General features: G+C 37.4%; 2 protein-coding genes across 2 annotated transcripts; one reads left to right on the top strand and one right to left on the bottom strand.

Annotated features, from left to right (window-relative positions):
• The first annotated feature begins 2090 nt into the window (after positions 1 to 2090).
• On the top strand, positions 2091 to 3278 carry LOC121736754 (acetylcholine receptor subunit beta-like). Its single transcript, XM_042128139.1, has one exon. It carries the CDS (start codon positions 2091 to 2093, stop codon positions 3276 to 3278), a length of 1188 nt encoding a protein of 395 aa, XP_041984073.1.
• A 9348-nt stretch (positions 3279 to 12626) lies between these two features.
• Positions 12627 to 14250, bottom strand: LOC121736753 (acetylcholine receptor subunit beta-type acr-2-like). Its single transcript, XM_042128138.1, has 2 exons — positions 13315 to 14250; positions 12627 to 12632 (listed from the first exon to the last, which is right to left on the bottom strand). Exons 1-2 carry the CDS (start codon positions 14248 to 14250, stop codon positions 12627 to 12629), a joined length of 942 nt encoding a protein of 313 aa, XP_041984072.1.
• Between the last annotated feature and the right edge of the window lie 6926 nt (positions 14251 to 21176).

Raw genomic sequence — 21176 nt, 5'->3', positions numbered from 1 at the left:
GCTGTTTCACGCCGGTTTTCTGTGAGAACGTGGTATTTATCCGGTCGAGCCGGCTCATTCGTGCCGAAGCATGGCTCTCCCACGTATAGACTCCCACTTATTCTTAAACTCAGAATACTGATACAAGTTTATTTTTATTAGACCTTAGGTAGAACTACTATAATAATATTTTTTGTGTTACCTAGTACAATATTTTAAGTATTTGGCATCACCTTGAGATTTGGGTTGTTGTACGAGCATTTGCAAGGAAGTGTGTAAGTATGTGTCCCTTGTATAGAGTTCACTGTGAAAGTAGCAGCGCTGAAAGATCTTTTTTTTGCAATTTTTTACGGGCAAGCGCGCCAGCCGCCAGCGTCATGAATTTTCCCAAATAAAAGTAAAAAAAGGTTACCCTTTCAGCGCTGCTACTTTTACAGCAAAGTCTATAATATAAGGTGTGAATACCCATTTACACCCTCTATCAGGAGACAAGTAGTTATTGGGCAATGGTCAACGACCAAATTCCTCTAGTACCTATATGACGAAATTGCAAAAGATATTTTAATAGCAGAAAACTGTAAATTTGTATTTCGATCCTATCAAGTGAGTTAATTTTAAATAAATCCGAGGTGTCTGATTAATGGTGGACGAATATATTTATAGATGGCACCACTGGGAATACGTCTGATATCGCCTGACGCGACAAATTAAGCCAAAATAGAGTACGGTATTCTCGTATTGCACTGTCGATTTTACCTCTTAAGAGGATACACCAGGGGCGAGAGAAATTGAAAATAGGTATTTGAAAATGTATTGCTGTCTCACCAATCTCAAGTCTCCCACCGAAGAGCGCAATAGAGACAACACGACAAAAGTTATAATAAAAGAACAGAAAATCTTCGATTCGTTGTCCGCTGATTCCTTCTCCAAAACTTAACCGATTTAAGTACTTTTTTCATTAAGAATTAAAGCAAGGCTTGAGCTGTGTTCCTATGTTTTACTTTTTTGTATATTTTAGCCAGATTTGTTTTCTGGGTGTTTGAACACAGAGGAAAATCTGGCCATTTTTTTGGGTTTTTGGACGTTCATATATTTTTTAATAATAAAATTATGAAAAAAAAAACATAGGGACATGCTTATAGTGGCCATAGATATTCAGGAAAAAAATCATAACTCTACCGGCATTATGCAGGGAGGAAACAGGGGACAACGTTTGTATGGAAAAACGGTGGTGTTGACTCCTCTTAATTCTTAAATAAAAACTTCTTCTTCGTCTTGAGTTGGATTTGGATTTAGTTGTGTTGACATGCGACGCCCCGGGGCGTCGTGACGCACAGTTTGTGAAGCCCTGTTTTAGATAATATAATATTATGTAAACTATTATAACTTAAGAAATAGTTTGCGGCTGTATATTACTTAACTGTATGTTGCCAATTTGCCATAATATAGTGGTAGGCAATAGGCATCATACAGCAGCAACCTACATCCAAATGCTGTAAAACCTTTCTGCGCACTAGTTTATACAATTTATTTAAACCTCGTTTACCTCGTCGAGTTAAAACTGTACCGGAAATTCGTCTATTTCCGCCAAACTTCCGTCCGTCAGCCGTGATTACCATTCGATAAATAGTCGCTCCCAGACAGCTTTTGTATAGAATATTCTAGAATATTTGATAATTGTTCAGCATGGAACAGCATTTTGCACTTAGCAATCGATTCTCTATCAATTTTAACGAATAAAATATAGTTTCCTGTCAGGAATAGTTTACTTTTGTATGTGGATAATGGATGTAGTTTAATGATATAGAATCCTATTATTACAAAAGTAATTCTGGCAATTTTAAATGCACTCTCAATATACATGATGGTGAACCACGAAATTAGTGACAGCAAAACTTTATTTTAAATAGACCTATGAGGCAAAAGTATAAACTTTTGTAACTCGTCGTTTGGAGTTTGGACCATAAGTAATGGTTTATGGTAGTATATGTGGTAGCTCGTTTGAACTCATTGCTCATTTCTATTTGCGATGTTAATATTATCTAGGGGGCGTAGACATATTAGGTTTCGCTGCGACAGACGACTCAGTATAATATCGGCATTCGACAGCCATGATCATACTCGCATGCTTGTTAAGTTTTATCGGTCTCTCGAGTTCAGAATGTGTCCTGGATTCTTCCACCCCTCACATCTCCAAGGAGGCCAGTCTGCACAAGCACCTGATCGCCAACTACAAGATCTCCAAGCAGCCTACCAGAATGAAAAACGTCTCCGTAAACATAAGGTTTCTACTCAAAACGTTTCAATTCTTTAACGAGGAGGAGGAGTTTCTGGTACACAGCTGGGTCTTCGTGTCCTGGCACGACGACTGCTTGACCTGGAAGCCGGAGGAATACGACAGCATCGACAACACCCTGATAAAAACCATGCATATCTGGACTCCGCAAATCGCGATGGACAACGAACTGGCTTTCGAGTACGGCATTTTTTACTCCCCGCTCCAGAGATGCCAGGTCTTTCACACCGGGCTGGTGGCTTGCGTTCCCAGGGTCACAGACATCGTCACCTGCAATTCGGTTCTCGACAACTGGCCCTATGATATCCAAACGTGCAATTTGATCTACACCATTAAGAACAACGTGAGTCTTTCCTACCCTAGCTCCAAGCCGATCACGATGCTCGGAGCGGAGTACGGCACAGGCTGGACTATAGTGGCATACGCGTACACGCACCCTGAAAATCTTAAGGACAAATTCACCCTTTCCATTACGGTGGAACGGACGGCGGCTTTGTTGGCTGCGATAAACGTCTCTCCTGCCATCCTTATCGCAGTGTTAGGTGTCGGTGCTCTATTTATTGATGTGAGGAATACTCTTCGTGTATACCTTCTGTGTTTTTGTCTGGCCTGCAACTTCACGTTCGTGCAGATTATCAACGAGAACATTCCCAAAGGAGGAGTCGGCTCCCCCAAGGTTCTGATGTTTCTCCGAAATTCTATATTGATGACAGCTATTTCTGTAGTCGTGACCTTCGCTTTGAAGAATTTGAGGAAGTATACGAAGCCTACTCCGACGTGGGTGATCCAAATCAATGATTTTGTTACGAAGGACGCCAGAAAAAAGTTCATTTGGCCGAAGTGGGAGGCGGATTGTTGCGAAGACGAGAGTACCAAGAAGATAATGGAAGATTGGAACACATTTTCATTCGTTTCTAACTTTTTCTTACTTATTGCCTATTTGTTATGTTACTTTATTTTGTTCCTCATATACATACCGAACCCTACACCAGTTACCATATAAAAATAAGTCTATCTATCTACTTAATATAGTACTTAAGTAAAATAATTTTAATAGTAATAGCATAGAACCAGAAGTATTTTGAGTCTATTAATAATTATTATAGTATCAACAAAAAAAAAAATTTAATTCTCACCTTTTAAAATCGTTTTTTTTTTACAATATTTATTAGATAGAACTTATTACATACAAAATTCCATATAACATTATGGAAGAATGTGTCTGTTTATATGTCTGTTACCTCTTCACGAACAAAACGCTGGACCGATTTTGCTGAAATCTATTGTGGAGATACTTTGAGTCCCGGGAAAGTACATAGGATACTTTTATGAGTTTTATCCCTTAAAAATGTACCGTACATCCGTACATCCCACGCGATAAACGAATTTTGGCGCAACGGAATTACGGGCGTCATCTAGTTTAAAATAAAACATACTATGAATAGCTAGGCACACGGGCGTATATATAGCTTTGATAAGGCGGGGTCCTAGGGAATGTCATTATTCGACAAATTTACTATTCGAATAATTCGAATAATTTACAAAAGTCTTCGAATAATTCGAATATTATTCGAATAATTAAAAAATATTGAAAAATGCTGAAAACTCTGAATAAAAGTAACAAGAAGCTTCGTACAACCATGTACAACCTATTTTGTTAATACTATAAAGTAGGCAAATCTTATTTTTACTTTTATCAACATAAATCTTTATAAATGACATAGTTAATTTTTATTGTTAAACACTTTAAAAATGTTTATTTTAAGGTTACAGCTGGGCAATAAAAGAAAGGCTATAAAGTGTAAACCGTTTTCGATCGTAGCACCTTTTACTTTTCTCATGTGATTATGCTTGTCTTGCTAGGCAGCAGTTGAGATTAAATAATAATATGATATTCGACGTTATGATATCTGTTCATTAATACTAAGCCAACTTACGCGTCTTTTTGATATTTTCGATCCACGTTCACCTAGTTCAACTAGTCGGCTTCACCTGTGTCAATGTGGCTCGAAAGTCGAGATTATAAAAAAGGGCCACTAGAAAACCAACCCCACAACAAAGAGAAAAAATTGCTACGAAGCCCCGGGGGAGGGTGAAACAATCCTTGAGCTGGTGAATTTAGTAACTTGAAGTTTGATAACTGCAATAACATGATATTATTAAGGAGCCATCGATATCATTTTTGATACTGTACTAACTGTTTAAATTATCAGTCGAGGACTGCCGTGGTAATGCTATTCAATATAGCAAATTTTTATCAACTTGTCGAATCATAGATCACATCGCGAGCTTCAAGCCAGAAAGGCGTATAAAAAAAATATTTGTTGAGTTTGTTTTATATACATCCTTCTGGCGTAATGAACATGAACAACAATGAACTAAAAACATGGTCAACGGCGACGATGAATGGTCATGTGGCGACTCTGTCGCAACTGTAGTTTAAGTTTTATAATGTATAGATTAATTATAGATAGCAACACTAGATCATTTGTTTAATGTTGGCCATCTGCAATTATTATGTTGGCAATACCGCCACGCTTGGCGTCACGTCTTGGCTTGGCGTTACACAACAATAATAATGATACACATAGACAGTCGTTACAGATTTTGAAAGTGATTAGTGAAACAAGTACGTTAACAACTTTTGTGGACTTTTGTGAATTGTAATGTACCAATTTAGAACTGTTGCACGGAATACTGAACACGTTTAATAAAATTAGTGGTGTGATTGTGTAAAGAAGACTTTTCTTTTGCCCTATCACCCCAAAGTGGTGACCGCCTTCGTTAGTCAAGCCTACTTTTCCGGCACTGGTGATACCTAACTCCTGGCTCAATTGCTACACGACGCTTCCATTCGGACTTCGGGAACAGGAACTACACCTGCCCGCTACACTCCGTGCCTCGGCGTTAGCTGTAAAACGTGCGGGCGAAGCCAATTTTCGCCGACGCAAACAGGACCATTTCACCGGAATTTCCAAGACATTTGACTCAAGAATTAATTTCCTGCAAAGTTCTACGTTTTCCCAGCTGAAACACATCAATCCAGTCATTCTCAGCAGAATTTGGAAAAAAATCTGTGAAGCATTCAGGAAGTTCCAGACTGGTCGCGCCATCTTTCGGTGTCTATTGAAAGTTTCTCCTCGGCAATCGACGGCATCGGTACGTCTGTCATCCTATCTGACGTCTGTCATCCTATCTGACGTTTGTCATCATATCTGACGTCTGTCATCCTATCTGACGTCTGACATCTGTCAAAGACTCGAAAACGTAAACAAACACTCGTGAAAAAGTGCAAAGTGTTTTTCGACTTTTGTTTTCACTTTTAATTATGTTTTTTTAGGAAATTACAGTGAGTATTCAGTTTTAAGTTACAACAACATTATTTCGGTAAGCTTTTTTTGATATTTTACTTATTTAACGAATTATTATCGGAGTTGTTATAGCTCGAAACTAACTTTTGTTTTCTAACGTTATACTCATATTTTTCCTCATTATTTGCCGCATTTCGGTGAGGGTACGCTTTCTACCTTAATTTGTTGTGTGTTTTCGTGGTTTTTGCCTGATTTATATTATGTTTTGGTTTTCGGATATTTCACAAACATAAATTTTGTTTTTACACTGTTTCGCTGTAAATATTACATTTTGTTTGCCTTACCTGCTAACTATATTAACAGGCAAGTTTGCCAGTGGTTTTGGATATTATTATATATTTTTTTTAACATAATTTGGTAAACCTAATTGTAAAACTTAATTTTTTTTTCTTCCAAAGGTGTTACTCTTTTTTGAAAAATTGTTTATTGGTGTAACTTATAGCTACTTATACTTACTTACTAACTATATTTTTGTATCAGCGTTGCCACACCAAATTTTTTAAAAACTAATTTTAGGTTTATTTGGTTTTGTTTTTCTGCACTGCATGTCTGTGATCTTTGGTTGTGGTTTCTAATAGTTACTAACAATGGCTGAAACTCCTCAAGATATCATTCTTCGTTTGGAGGCCGAGAAGGCAGCTCTACAGCAACGGCTAGAACGCCAAAACAAACCGGAAATTTGCAAAGTCTCCGTAAAGCTCCCTCCATTTTGGCCGAACAAGCCTAAAGTTTGGTTTGCTCAAGTAGAGGCTCAATTTGAGCTCTCTGGAATCAAATCCGATACCACGATGTTCAATTACATCATTTCGCAGCTAGACCAGAAATTAGCTGGAGAGGTGGATGATATTATCACTGCTCCTCCAACCGACGGTACCAAGTACTTGAAACTGAAGGAGGAATTAATCCGACGTCTTTCAATGTCCGAAGAACAACGGGTACGCCAACTTGTCGGAGAGGAAGAACTAGGCGACAGAAAACCCTCTCAGTTTCTTCGGCACCTCCGCTCCCTCTCGAACAATGCCCTCACAGACGAGAGCATTCTGAGACAGTTGTGGATGAGACGCCTACCCCAGCAAGTACAGGCTATTTTAGTCTCACAGACTGACCTGACTCTAGAGAAACTGGCAGACCTGGCCGACAAAGTCATTGAGATTGCCGGGCCAAGCAAAGTTTTTTCTTGCTCTTCGCCGGCCTCATCATTTTCTTCTACTGTGTTCGACACACTTCTGGCAAGGGTTGACGAGCTAAGTAAGCAGGTTGCTTCCTTAACTCACCAGAGGCCTGGACGTTCACGCAGCCGCAACGCATCTGCTGGTCGTCGCTCTCGCACTTCGACACCTGGTGCTCCCGGAAAAATGTGTTGGTACCATAAAAAATTCAACACCAAGGCAGCCAAATGCATCCAACCTTGCAGCTGGTCAGCGCCGCAGGGAAATGGCAGCAACAGTCAGTAGAGGCGGCCACTGATTGTAACCAACCCAGCCGCCAGACTAGACTCTTTGTCACTGATCAGAAGTCTAAGCACCAGTACCTCATCGACACTGGCTCAGACCTCTGCTGTTTCCCTCGGCGGCTTCTTAAAGGTCGGTTTACTGATAATGAGTACAACCTCAGCGCTGCGAACGGTAGCTCAATCAAGACGTACGGAAGTATTTCCATGCATCTGAACTTGGGCCTTCGTCGCGACTTCCATTGGAATTTTGTCATCGCTGACGTTAGTACTCCTATCATTGGTTCTGACTTTCTTAGTTACTATAACCTTTTGCCAGATTGCCGACTCAAGCGTCTTGTCGACGGGAATTCTAAATTATTTGTGTCTGCTGTCACGGCTCAGGTTTCACAGGACAGTGTCAAGGCTGTAGCCTGCAACGACTCAGTTTTTACACAGGTGCTCGCTGAGTTTCCTGAGATCACACGTCCTCCTGGCTTACCCCGAGTTGTGAAGCACAACACCGTTCATTTCATCCAAACTACTGATGGTCCTCCTGTATCGTATCGTCCTCGCCGTTTGGCTCCACACAAACTTATTTCTGCCAAAAAGGAGTTTGAGGACATGATGAAATGCGGGATCGCAAGGCCATCTAAAAGTGACTGGGCCGCTCCTTTGCAGATGGTGCTCAAGAAGGATGGCTTGTGGCGACCTTGTGGCGACTACCGGGGCTTGAATGCCAGGACTGTCCCGGACAAATATCCGGTTCGTCACATCAATGATTTTACGCACAATCTTTCTGGTGCCAAAATTTTCAGTACCCTCGACCTGGTGAAAGCCTATCATCAGATCCCCGTTTTCAAGGACGATATTCCGAAGACGGCCATCGTGACTCCGTTTGGCCTCTTCGAATTTCCTTACATGACCTTTGGTCTTCGTAATGCTGGTCAGACCTTTCAGAGATTTATCGATGAGGTCACACGGGGTCTCGATTTCTGTTTTCCATACATCGATGATATTTTGGTCTTTTCACCAGACGAGGATACTCACAAGAAGCACCTACGCACTCTGTTTGGACGCCTCCAAGAATATGGAGTGATTTTAAACCCGTCCAAGTGCGTCCTTGGCGCCAGCGAGGTAGTGTTCCTCGGCTATTCTATATGCGCCGATGGCACGCGCCCACCCCAGGACCGTATTCAGGCCCTGATAGATTTTAAGCCTCCTGAGGATGCCCAAGGAATGCGCAGGTTTCTTGGCATGCTCAATTACTACAGGCGTTTTATCCCTGACGCCGCAAAATTTCAGGCTCCGCTTATCGAGACTTTGGCCGCTACCAAGAGTAAAGGTTCCAAACCATATCCCTGGACACCTGAACTGCTGAAGAATTTCGAGGACTGTAAAAAAAGCCTTTCAGACGCGACAATCCTTCACCATCCTGTTGCTGATGCACCCTTAGGTTTGTTTACCGATGCATCAAGCCTTCATGTCGGTGCTTGCCTCCAACAGTTGGTTAACGGAAATTGGGTCCCACTTGCTTTCTTTAGCAAGAAGTTGACCCCTAAACAGTGTGAGTGGCCGGCTTATTACCGCGAACTTTTGGCCGTGTACGAAAGTGTACAGCATTTTCGACACGTTGTGGAAGTCCAACACGTGACAATTTTCACTGACCACAAGCCATTGCTGTACGCTTTCGTACAACGTCGCGAGAAGCTTCCCTCACCACAACTCAACCAACTGTCTTTTATTAGTCAGTTTACGACGGACATTAAATATATACGAGGCGAGGACAATATTGTCGCTGACGCAATGTCTCGGGTAGAAGCCATTTCCTTAGAGCAAGAATATGAGGCTCTTGCCGCTTCCCAAGGAGCAGACGAGGAGTTGACCTAATTACTTGGCAATTCCAGTCTTAATTTGGTAAAATTACGCGTACCTGGCACAAGCTACTCCCTGTTTTGCGATCTTGCGACCGGCAAGCCTCGGCCGTATGTACCCCGTGACTTGCGTCGCACGATATTCAACAAACTACATAACCTGAGTCATCCTAGCATTAGGGGCTCAGCTCGTCTCGTAGCTGACCGTTACGTGTGGCCCTCCATAAACAAAGATTGTAGAGAGTGGGCCCGCACTTGCGAAGCTTGTCAGCGTTGTAAGATATCTAGACATGTTTCTGCTCCCTTAGGCACCTTCGACACTCCATCCGGTCGGTTCTCTCACATCCATATGGATATTATTGGACCGTTACCGATTTGCTCTGAGTATCGCTACTGCCTTACAGCAATCGATCGGGTTACTAGGTGGCCTGAAGTCTGGCCTATGCGTACCATCACAGCCGAAGAAGTTGTTGACACTTTTACAAGGGAGTGGATACCTCGTTTCGGCATTCCGTCGATTATAACCACGGATCGCGGTACTCAGTTTGAGTCCGACCTGTCATTAAAGATGTAGAATATCATAACTAGGGCAGTTCCATGTAAAAGCCTACCATAAACTAAGAAAAAAAAATACTTAATTATAGTCACAACATTATGGTACTATTAAGATTTTATAGACGCAACAATATCTAAGCATTACTTTTTTAGCAAAGCTGCCATTTATGAGATGATGTCGTGAGCTGAGCTGAGTGTGGTTTTGTGTGATGAAGTTCTGACTTAGTTTTCACGTTATGTATTTTAAATTCTTGTCATATTTTGTTACACATTGATTGTTCAAACAATTAAATACCGATATAGCTTTTGAGATTCGAAAAAAACATTTTTATAAAGATATAATAGGCTTGTAAGATCACAGTGTCGAGTTGTAGTGTCGGTCACATAAAAATCATTACTTTCGTCTATAACTACTGTAAAATTACTTTTACATCAACAAAATTAGAAACTTTTCTACGTGACGGTGCTACTCAAATGATACCGGCATTAAAAATTTGTCATCTTTTTTTATAACACCTAAACTCTAAAAAATATTTTTGTAGTGTCAGTCACATTATAGAGTCGACCACGCCCAAAAGTAGCGTTTTGCTGATAGATGGCGAAAACAGGTATAGAAAGCAGAGAGAGAAGCAGAAAGCTAAATTATTATTTTAAAAACCTGCCAGACCACCTCAAAGTCAAATAAAATCCAAAATTTTGCGATGTTTGGAAATGGGAAGCAATTATCACAAAAATATGACAGTAGGATATGAGATTATTACAGATATGGCAAGAAAATAACATAAAATTTATGATTTTTAAACTTTATTGAACTTAAGATAGACCTGCAGAACTGGAAACCTTCTAAAGTAATAGCGACCGAAACTCCATAGTGTCTGGTCGTTCTTACCTCTATAGGGCTCATATAATAGAAAATTTTTAGCTTAAAAAAATGACGAAAGTCTGCCTATCGCTGCCTCTTGGGTTATTATGTTAATAGTTTTTGAGAAGATTTTGTGTTTTCATTTTTTGACTAATTATTAGTGATGTCGTTTTTGTGACGTTTAAGTTCAAAAAAAGCATTTTTATGAATTAACTAATTACTGAATTAGCTTTTATACACTTTTAGAGTTCATAGTGTACGTGCTGAGATACATAAATTTTAAAGTTTAATGTAAAACTACCGACTTTTACCTGCACAAAGTGAGTGTAGTGTCGGTCACGTTTTGGGCTGTAGTGTCGGTCACAATTTATTTTGCTAATATATTTTTTTTTTAATAACTTACAGGTTATAGGTAACCATTTTATAATCGTTTGTTTCATGCACATTCGATAAAAATACAAAGTATTTAGCTCACAGAGAGGAAGATTATTGGTGTTTACAAACACTCTCGGAAACGACTTCCTTTTGCATGTAGTGTCGGTCACGTTTATGTTTGACTAAATAAATGCTATTTGAAAACAACAGTGTATACCATTTTTTCTACATAAGTTAACTTGTTTTAACTGCTACAAAGCCATCTTAAAATTGATACTAACAACATGATAGTAACCATAATATATGACAAAATAAAACGCAAGTCGCATCAAATGTAGAGTCAGTCACATATTATGGAAATGCCCAATAATATTATTCTTCTGAAATGAACTTAATTATGTTCTTATTGCATGTTAATTTTATGTTTGAAACAAAAATAAAAAATATTTTTAGTATTCGAATTATTCGAAAAATAATTTGGCGAATATTCGAATAATAAAATCGTCGAATATTCGAATAAAACGAGTATTCGAATATTCGAATAACATACCCCGGGGGTCCCTAACGTAAAAAAGCGGCCAAGTGCGAGTTGGAATCGCCTATGAAGGGTTCCGCAGCAGCAAATAGGCAACGTGTTTAGGAAATCACATATTTTTTTTTATCTAAGGTACATGTACCGCACCGATTTTAATCGGCGAGGTACATAATATATTATTGTCGAAATTGGACAAGTAAGATGGATAGTAATGTGGGGGGTCCGGCCCCCAGGACACCCCCCTTATGTACGTCCATGTCTAGGCAGATATAATCTTACTTATATATAAAATTCTCGTGTCACAATGTTAGTCACCGTACTCCTCCGAAACGGCTTTACTGATTTTTACCAAATTTTATATGCATATTCAGTAGGTCTGAGAATCGGCTACTGGGTAATTTTAATATCGATAAGTGCATTTGTTGAATAAATAATAGTAAATTATTACAACTCGAGATTGACGGCGACCATTGTTTGTGCGACGGGATAGCGATGGACGTTGCCACGGTGACATACTTATTAGTAACTTCAATAAAATAATACGGGCGAAATACTTTATATGGCAAAGAAACGTGTGCCGGGACAGCTAGTATTATATTATAGAACATAGTTTCTGAAAGTATAGATACAGCCGCAGTCGGTAGTTTAAACTGGCCTGGGGCATCAACTGCGAGATTGATATTAAACTTTAACCACTCAATGCTCGGACCTAATAACTTTAATGTGCCACTTACATATTATTATTTTATATTAGAAGTTTATTTTCGTTTTAATTAATTTTAATACAATTGTAAACAAAACTCGACTAAAATACAGAAGAACGTGGATATTGGGAGACACGTGTGTTCGAAAATCTATTTATTAGGATAATAATAATCTAACTGTATTGTAGCAAAATACAAATGCTGTGTTTTGAATTGAAAAAAATTAGGCAAAAAACTTTTTGTGCTGAAGAGATTGGTTTAAGAGGTTATTTGACGGGTTTGGTTAGGTTAGTCCGTGGCTAGTCGTTCGGTTAAAATCAATGTTCGGATAATCGATGCTATCACGTATTGGTATTTTTATTAATTACCTGCGAGATATTTAAAACACTTAGCATAAAGCTGAGGCCAAACCTACGCGTCAGTGACGGAGCGTCAAGTTGTCAAATGTGTGTGTTGTATACAAAAAACACATTTGACAACTTGACACAACTTGACGCCCTGTCACTGACGCGTAGGTTTGTTCTAAGCTTTACAATTTACAGTCGTAAACAGTACAGTCGTACCTTGTAAAGCATGCGTCAAAACCATAGAATTATAACCTACAACCTATAAAGTATTGACATCGTTGGTCAAAACTCTTAAAACATCAACTCTAACAAAACAAAGCGTGGTTATAATTTACTCTCAGCAAAAAGCGGGAAAAGGGCGAAGTGGATAAACGCGAAATATTCCGTTTTTGTCCGGACACCTGAAACGTCCTCTGGGACACCTGATAAATGACCCAGCAGAAAAAATAACATTAGTTATTTCACACTATCACTCGCGTGACACCGCTAAATACGACGCGTTTGTCGCGCGAGAAAATATTTGAATGTTGTGTTTATTCTGAGCCCAACAAGCATTATAAAGTTTTAGGTTTGATATTTCAATATTTGAATTATTCTTTTCTATTATTGTCCTATTTTTACATTCGCACAAATTTATTTACTGAAATTTTAGTATCACCGAGGCAATTAATTTTACCTGAACGCATGAGGATGGGTTTGAACTTTGAAGACTAGAAATTAAAAATACAAGGCTCAGTCAAATACTTTTTTTATAGAATTTAAATAATTTATATACTTTTAATAAGTATGTCTAGGCACGTAGAATACAAATAATACAAAATATACAATAGAAATTATAACGATCGTGATACGATTTAAATTTTCAACAAATACAGTCCATTCTGAAGATACACTTTGGTCTGTAACCTCTTCAACCTCACTTTTTTCCATTTTAAAAACTTTTCTATATCGCTCTAGAATAATTCTGTTAAATCTTGGAATATAAACTGGCGGAGGATTCGTTTTTTTTCTCAAGTTTTTAAAAATATACGTGAAAAAAATAGACAGCGCGCTCAGAAAGAAGGAAGTTCTTAAGAAAATCAATATCTTCGGCACATCGGATCCAAATTTCGGATAATTTTCAGTCACAAAATTCACACAAGAAATCAAACAAAAAACCAAAACGTGAACGCGAAGGATATTATCAATATCTATTAAAATAGCTGTTATATTTAATGCAGCTATAACTATCAGTGGAATTACAAATATAGCTGCTAAGCCATCCGCTGCTCTCTTTATCACGAATGTTAGAGTTATTTCATCTGGTTTTTCATCAGATTCGGTGTAGGCACTTAATATTATATTCCATCCAGCGCTTTCCTTGGCGTCTTTCGTCGAAATACCGGTGGTACCATTTCTTGTGATCCTAACATCTTTTTCGACGAATTTTATTTGGCAAATGTGTGTGTCGTAGGGCCAGTCCTTCATCCTGGATTGGCATTCGCCCGAATGTCTCATCTCTGGGATACACGTCACCGTTCCATCGTGATATACCATACACGATGACGTGTAGAAATTATGCAGTGAAATAAATATGTCGCTGTCATCGTCCATCTGAATAATCTTTGGGGTCCAAATCATCGCAGTTCTGACAGTAGTTCTGTCGATTCCGCCGTAGTCTTTCGGGTTCCATTTCAAAGAGTCATCGAACCACTTTAGCATCATATAGCTGTAGATGTAGAACTCCTGGGTTTTCTCGTCAAACGTGTAGTATCTCAAATTGAAGTGGATAGCTACGGTACTATTTACACACTGTTGATTGGGGTGCAAAATGTAGTTTGGTATGTCTCTCCTAAGTTTCTCCTCCCATGTTGGTGTTCTTTTGTTGCATTCGGAGCTTGAGACATGAATGAAAATGGCAATGAAACACATGAGTATGATCATGACTGCTCGACGGACGGTTCGTGTGTGCGTTTCAATGAAAAAATTCGTTTACGCCCATCTGTTCTTTGATATCACAAATATCATGTTCTCAAATATCATTTAAATACTGTACTTACCTAACAAAAAACCGGCCAAGTGCGTGTCGGGCCACGCGCAATATAGGGTTCCGTAGTACTGCTAGTTTTGGAAAATGTTTGTATGGTCAATGAACGTACATTTATAACGTGTTTTACAATACTAACAATATCATTTCAGTTACGTTCAAAGGAGTTTGAACGAAAAGTTCCTTTATACTTCGCCGAATATTTTTTTTAGTTGATCGACTATCACTCAATAACTTATGAAGTCTTCTTAGCCGTGATAGTTTTCCTTTTAAATTCAGTATATTTTCTACCCCCCTGAATTTTTTCACATTTCCAGAAGCAACCGCTTAGCTGGTAGAAGGGGGCCCTGGACTCTTAACGATTTTTTCCACTTTAAAACTTAATATTTCACAAATGGATCCCTAAATCGGAAAATTATCTATGAATACCTACCCATAATATTTTTAAAAACCTATCCAACGACACCCCACACGATGGGATAGGCGCGAAAAAAAATTCATTCCCGCTTGATGTGTAGGGCAGGTACCATGAAAAAAATTTTTCTTTAGATTTTATGTACTATCAGAGAAGTTGATTCCTATGCAGATGGGGGACCAACGTAGTTTGGCCGCGTTACATCAAACTCAGCTGACAGGCGACAGATCACAATTAACATTGAATTGACATGATCCGACCAAATGACGTTGATCTGGCAACTGCCTAGGAATCAATTTACTCGATGGTACCATTTTGTCGGCATCTTTAATATGTGTATTCAATAAAATATATAAGAAATATATTTTATTATACGGTCGAATTAAGAAACTTCCTTCTTTTTTAAATCAGTTTAAAATAATAAAATTAAATAAAGTATAATGAATGTATGAAATAGATATTTATACTTATTGGTTAATATTTATAATTATATTAATAATTAATATTGCTTGTTAAGTTGGCCATGAAAAACACGTGCAGAAACTAAAGGTAGACTGTAGAGTGCCTTTCAGGAAAACGAAACACATTCAATATCTTTAACGTGGTTTCTTTAATTTAATTTATTTCTTAACTTAATGCTTGTAAGAACACAGACAATAAAAGCCTTACGAGCGTGTAATCGAGCCATTTCAGTGCTAATGGCTAATGTAAGTGGAATCTTAGTATTAAGGTTCATTTTCCTCTGTCAGAGCTTTTATTTGGATAATTATTGGTTTTTATTCCAACTAATATATTACTTATTTAAAAATAGAAACAAGAAAACAAAAACAATTTGTATCTATCTATTTATTGTAGTTAACTAGATTCGCGCAGAATTTTTTAGTTTCTAAACTCAGGAACTAACTATAACTATAAACCCCAAATAACCAATTTGTTGGCTAATATGCTACAATTTAATATACTAAAACTAGCTTATCCGGCAAACGATGTTTTGCCATATAAATTATTTCTACTATCAATATAAAAAGTAGATAAAAACTTACGAATAATAAAAACTAAAATCTATTCTCAGGCCTAACTTTACATACAAAATGTTTGGGAGAAGTTCGCGCACATACACTGTAACACGAGAATTTTATATATTAGATAATATTGTGTATTATACATAACTAGCTGTTGCCCGCGACTTCGTCCGCGTGGACTTCAGTTTATAGCGCGCGATGTCAACAAAATTGGTGTCAAAAGCTTTTATAAAAAAACCCTGGTACCCCTTAAATCAATACAGCTGTGTAGTGTGCACACAATAAGTACTTTATTTTTTATATTAAACTTTATATTTTATGCCAAATTTCAAAGCATATTTAGCCCCCCAATTACACAACTTTACCCATAAACTATTTATCATTGATAGGTTTAGCCCCAATTTCACCAACGTCTGTTAGTGTTAACAGCTTGTTAAAATGTCCTGTCTTCTCTTTCATTCATATGAAAAACGAAACAGCCAACGTGATACTAATTCGATCATTAACTTTAACAGTCGTTGGTGAAATTTGGTCTTAAGGTTACGTCACTGCCTGCACAGATAAAGTATTGAGTTATTTAATACCGTAGAATAGATATAACAATCGAAAAAAATCGAGACTTAAATGTAAGATGATACCACCTCTTATAGAAAGACTTTTGAGCAAGCGTCAGCGCGATGTAGAAGACGCACGGCGCCATCTATTATGAATTTTTTGAACAAATTTACGACCCTTACAACCCTTTTTTCCAGTAAAAAAGTAGCCTATGTCCTTTCTCAGGCTTTAGACTACCTCTTATAGAAAGACTTTTGAGCAAGCGTCAGCGCGATGTAGAAGACGCACGGCGCCATCTATTATGAATTTTTTGAACAAATTTACGACCCTTACAACCCTTTTTTCCAGTAAAAAAGTAGCCTATGTCCTTTCTCAGGCTTTAGACTATCTGTATACAAAATTTCATTACAATCGGTTCGGTAGTTTTGGCGTTTGGCGTGAAAGCGAGACTGACAAACAGACAGAGATACTTTCGCATTTATAATATTAGTATAGATTATGTGCACACTGCACAGCTGTTTTTGGGTATTTTGATTAATTAAGGGCCGCGCTACACCGGAATGGCAGCGGCGAGGCGAGCACTTTCAGCGCTGCCATTCCGGTGTAGCGCGGCCCTAAGAGGGGTACCACTTACCAGGGTTTTAAAAAGTTTTTAAATTTGACACAAATTTTGTTGACACCGCGCGCTATAAACTAAAGTCCACGCGGACGAAGTCGCGGGCAACAGCTAGTATATATATATAATATTATTATAATATTATTAAACATCATATTCTAACGTATTAAAAACTATAAACAAAAACATACTAACTAATAAGTATGATTAGTTCTATGTTACAATAAAGTAAAAAATAAAACGCCATCTGTTGAATCGTATTAGAACTAAAATGTTCATTCCATCGATATATTTCTGGATTTTTTATAATATTATACATAAAATATGTTTAAGATTTTTGAAATTTTATTTTAATACACATCCAAGACCCAGGAAAATTGAAAACTTTTTGTTCCGCCTGCGGGACTCGAACCCAGGACCGCCGGGATGAGCGCTGGCCACGCGCAATGCGAATTCATTTTCATCGAAATTTTCATGGAAATAAGATATTTTCCCACATCAAAATGTAGCCTATGTCCTTTCTCAGACTCTAGAATAACAGTATACAAAATTTCATTGCAATCGGTTCAGTAGTTTTGGCGTGAAAGCAAGACAGACAGACAGACAGACAGACAGAGATACTTTCGCATTTATAATATTAGTATGGATTATAATATTATTAAACATCATATTCTAACGTATTAAAAACTATAAACAAAAACATACTAACTAATAAGTATGATTAGTTCTATGTTACAATAAAGTAAAAAATAAAACGCCATCTGTTGAATCGTATTACAACTAAAATGTTCATTCCATTGATATATTTCTGGATTTTTTATAATATTATACATAAAATATGTTTAAGATTTTTGAAATTTTATTTTAATACACATCCAAGACCCAGGAAAATTGAAAACTTTTTGTTCCGCCTGCGGGACTCGAACCCAGGACCCCCGGGATGAGCGCTGGCCACGCGCAATGCGAATTCATTTTCATCGAAATTTTCATGGAAATAAGATATTTTCCCACATCTAAATGTAGCCTATGTCCTTTCTCAGACTCTAGAATAACTGTATACAAAATTTCATTGCAATCGGTTCAGTAGTTTTGGCGTGAAAGCAAGACAGACAGACAGACAGACAGACAGACAGACAGACAGAGATACTTTCGCATTTATAATATTAGTATGGATAGTATGGATTAGAAATGCAGTAGGAGTTCTACATAAGATAAGATAGATTGATTATTATTATACCAAGTGATAATATTATTAAACATAATATTCTAACGTATTAAAAACTATAAACAAAAACATACTAACTAATAAGTATGATTAGTTCTATGTTACAATAAAGTAAAAAATAAAACGCCATCTGTTGAATCGTATTAGAACTAAAATGTTCATTCCATCGATATATTTCTGGATTTTTTATAATATTATACATAAAATATGTTTAAGATTTTTGAAATTTTATTTTAATACACATCCAAGACCCAGGAAAATTGAAAACTTTTTGTTCCGCCTGCGGGACTCGAACCCAGGACCGCCGGGATGAGCGCTGGCCACGCGCAATGCGAATTCATTTTCATCGAAATTTTCATGGAAATAAGATATTTTCCCACATCAAAATGTAGCCTATGTCCTTTCTCAGACTCTAGAATAACTGTATACAAAATTTCATTGCAATCGGTTCAGTAGTTTTGGCGTGAAAGCAAGACAGACAGACAGACAGAGATACTTTCGCATTTATAATATTAGTATGGATTATAATATTATTAAACATCATATTCTAACGTATTAAAAACTATAAACAAAAACATACTAACTAATAAGTATGATTAGTTCTATGTTACAATAAAGTAAAAAATAAAACGCCATCTGTTGAATCGTATTACAACTAAAATGTTCATTCCATTGATATATTTCTGGATTTTTTATAATATTATACATAAAATATGTTTAAGATTTTTGAAATTTTATTTTAATACACATCCAAGACCCAGGAAAATTGAAAACTTTTTGTTCCGCCTGCGGGACTCGAACCCAGGACCCCCGGGATGAGCGCTGGCCACGCGCAATGCGAATTCATTTTCATCGAAATTTTCATGGAAATAAGATATTTTCCCACATCAAAATGTAGCCTATGTCCTTTCTCAGACTCTAGAATAACTGTATACAAAATTTCATTGCAATCGGTTCAGTAGTTTTGGCGTGAAAGCAAGACAGACAGACAGACAGACAGACAGACAGAGATACTTTCGCATTTATAATATTAGTATAGATTATATAATTTAGCTAAGAAAATAATAGGCCATTATAACAAGACAAATATATTCCATGTAACATGTAACGACGTCAGCCGGCCTGCCTTATTACATTTTCCCCGAAGATTACTGAAATATCGCACAAAATTAGCTCCTTCGCCCTCAAGGCTGTGTCACAGGTACAGGCTGATTAATGGTGAAAGAAAGAGAAATAATATGGGGATTGTAGAAAATGTTGCAAACATATTATTTAAGACAATTGTTTGCTTTGTTTTATGCTGCAAACAGTATTTAAACGTCGTCAAAAATCAATAAAGAAAATAAGTAAGGACCAACTTAAAGTAAAAATGTAGAGGCTGGTTGCTCTCCAGGAGCCTTATGGTTCTGGTTGCATTGCCTTGATTGGGTTGATTAAACCAGTTTTGGGATTGGTCTACATTATTTGATATGAATTCTGTATACTGTGACTAGAACAAGATATTTCATAGTTTATTATGTACAAGAGTAGCCTATATCCTATTCCGTTGTTCTTACTTTCTTTTTCGGGCGCGAAGTCGCAAGCAACAGCTAGCACTCGCATATACATATAAAACCGATAAATCAATATTGGACAATATTAAATTTCCTGAGCCGTATCAGATTATTGGCTGTCGTTCGCGCCAGATTTCGTTTAACACCAATATTATATTTTTTTAATTAAATTAAGCTCGGGAAAATTTGTAAAAATGATAAGTACGTTATTATCGAGAAAATTCGCGGGATGGGGAAAAGTATCCTTCAAATTTTTATTACTTTTTGTAAACTAGATCGCTCGCAAATTCGTTACACCAAAATGAGTACAACGTGATTCGCGAGGACTGTACATTTTGCCGGTAAAAGCTTAAAGCTATCCTACAGGCTTTGCCTAGTGCCTACAGAAGAAATGCGAAAGAATAGAAATTCTGACACATTTTTGGGAAAAAAAAAATATAACCGATAGCATGTGCTAATCTGTCACTTTGTCTATTGTCTCGTTTATGGTTTTCAAGCTAAGCGTGCAGGACGCAGGTGGCAGATATTCGACAAATGACAAAAATTAATATTCTTAATTTTAAATTTTTATAGATAAAAGTACTAGATAAGATACTTAGTAGGGACATCAACAGCCCCCCTAGCCCCCCCTCGGTACGCCCATGTCCAAAGCCAAACATTTATCGGTTTTTATGCCCAAAATAATCCAAATTATAACAGAAGCTAGTAAATTAATATTTAATTAGTGGATGCTAGTTGTTAGCACGGTGTGACTGTCGAACTGTAAAGGTAACTATTGGGTGGATACAATTCACTTCCACACCTTGGACTAATGATCATGAAGATATCAGGCTGGCTGCTGGCATTAATTTCAACTACAACTGTGTGGTGTAAGCGACAGGCGGAGGCGATTATTATCAATGAAATAATTTTATTCAGAGTAATTTTTTTTACAAAATCTTTTCTGAACGTCGATACTATGGTGCCGGTACCACCGGTTCGGGAACTAGCCCGGCGAGATTATGAATTTCTGTTCCTTTGAGTGCTTTACGTAGCAAATTTTAATAAAAAGTAATAAAGCATTAAGCGACTATGAGATCATACTGAACCAAAAATGTCAGATAATAATTTGGATCATTTGAAATATAACTTGCTGTAAGATAAGCGCTGAAGATAGTTTCAGGAGTTATGAGACGTAAGGCGCTTCTAAGGTTTTGTATCGCCAGTTAATTTTTTCAGGCGTGAAAATTGCGTTCATAGCAAAAGTACTTTTGTTATCTACATATTTAATCATAATCAATTAATCAGTATGTATAACAGAGAAAGAAATCGGATATTACAATGTCGTACTACCTTTGAATTTTACTACTTTATACTTTAAATACTTACTTCGAAACTATTTACACAGCCTCCGAATTAAACTTTCCGTGCTCTGAATAACTAATTACCTTATAGTTT

The sequence above is a fragment of the Aricia agestis genome, chromosome 19 (genome assembly GCF_905147365.1).
Source record: "Aricia agestis chromosome 19, ilAriAges1.1, whole genome shotgun sequence".
Classification (NCBI taxonomy): Eukaryota; Metazoa; Arthropoda; class Insecta; order Lepidoptera; family Lycaenidae; genus Aricia; species Aricia agestis.
Note: the sequence above shows the minus strand (reverse complement) of the source record. Positions and strands in the feature narration are given on the sequence as shown.

Excerpts from the sequence above, each read along its gene's own strand:
- LOC121736754 (XM_042128139.1), top strand. The coding sequence starts at position 2,091 with ATGATCATACTCGCATGCTTGTTAAGTTTTATCGGTCTCTCGAGTTCA.
- LOC121736753 (XM_042128138.1), bottom strand. The coding sequence starts at position 14,250 with ATGATCATACTCATGTGTTTCATTGCCATTTTCATTCATGTCTCAAGC.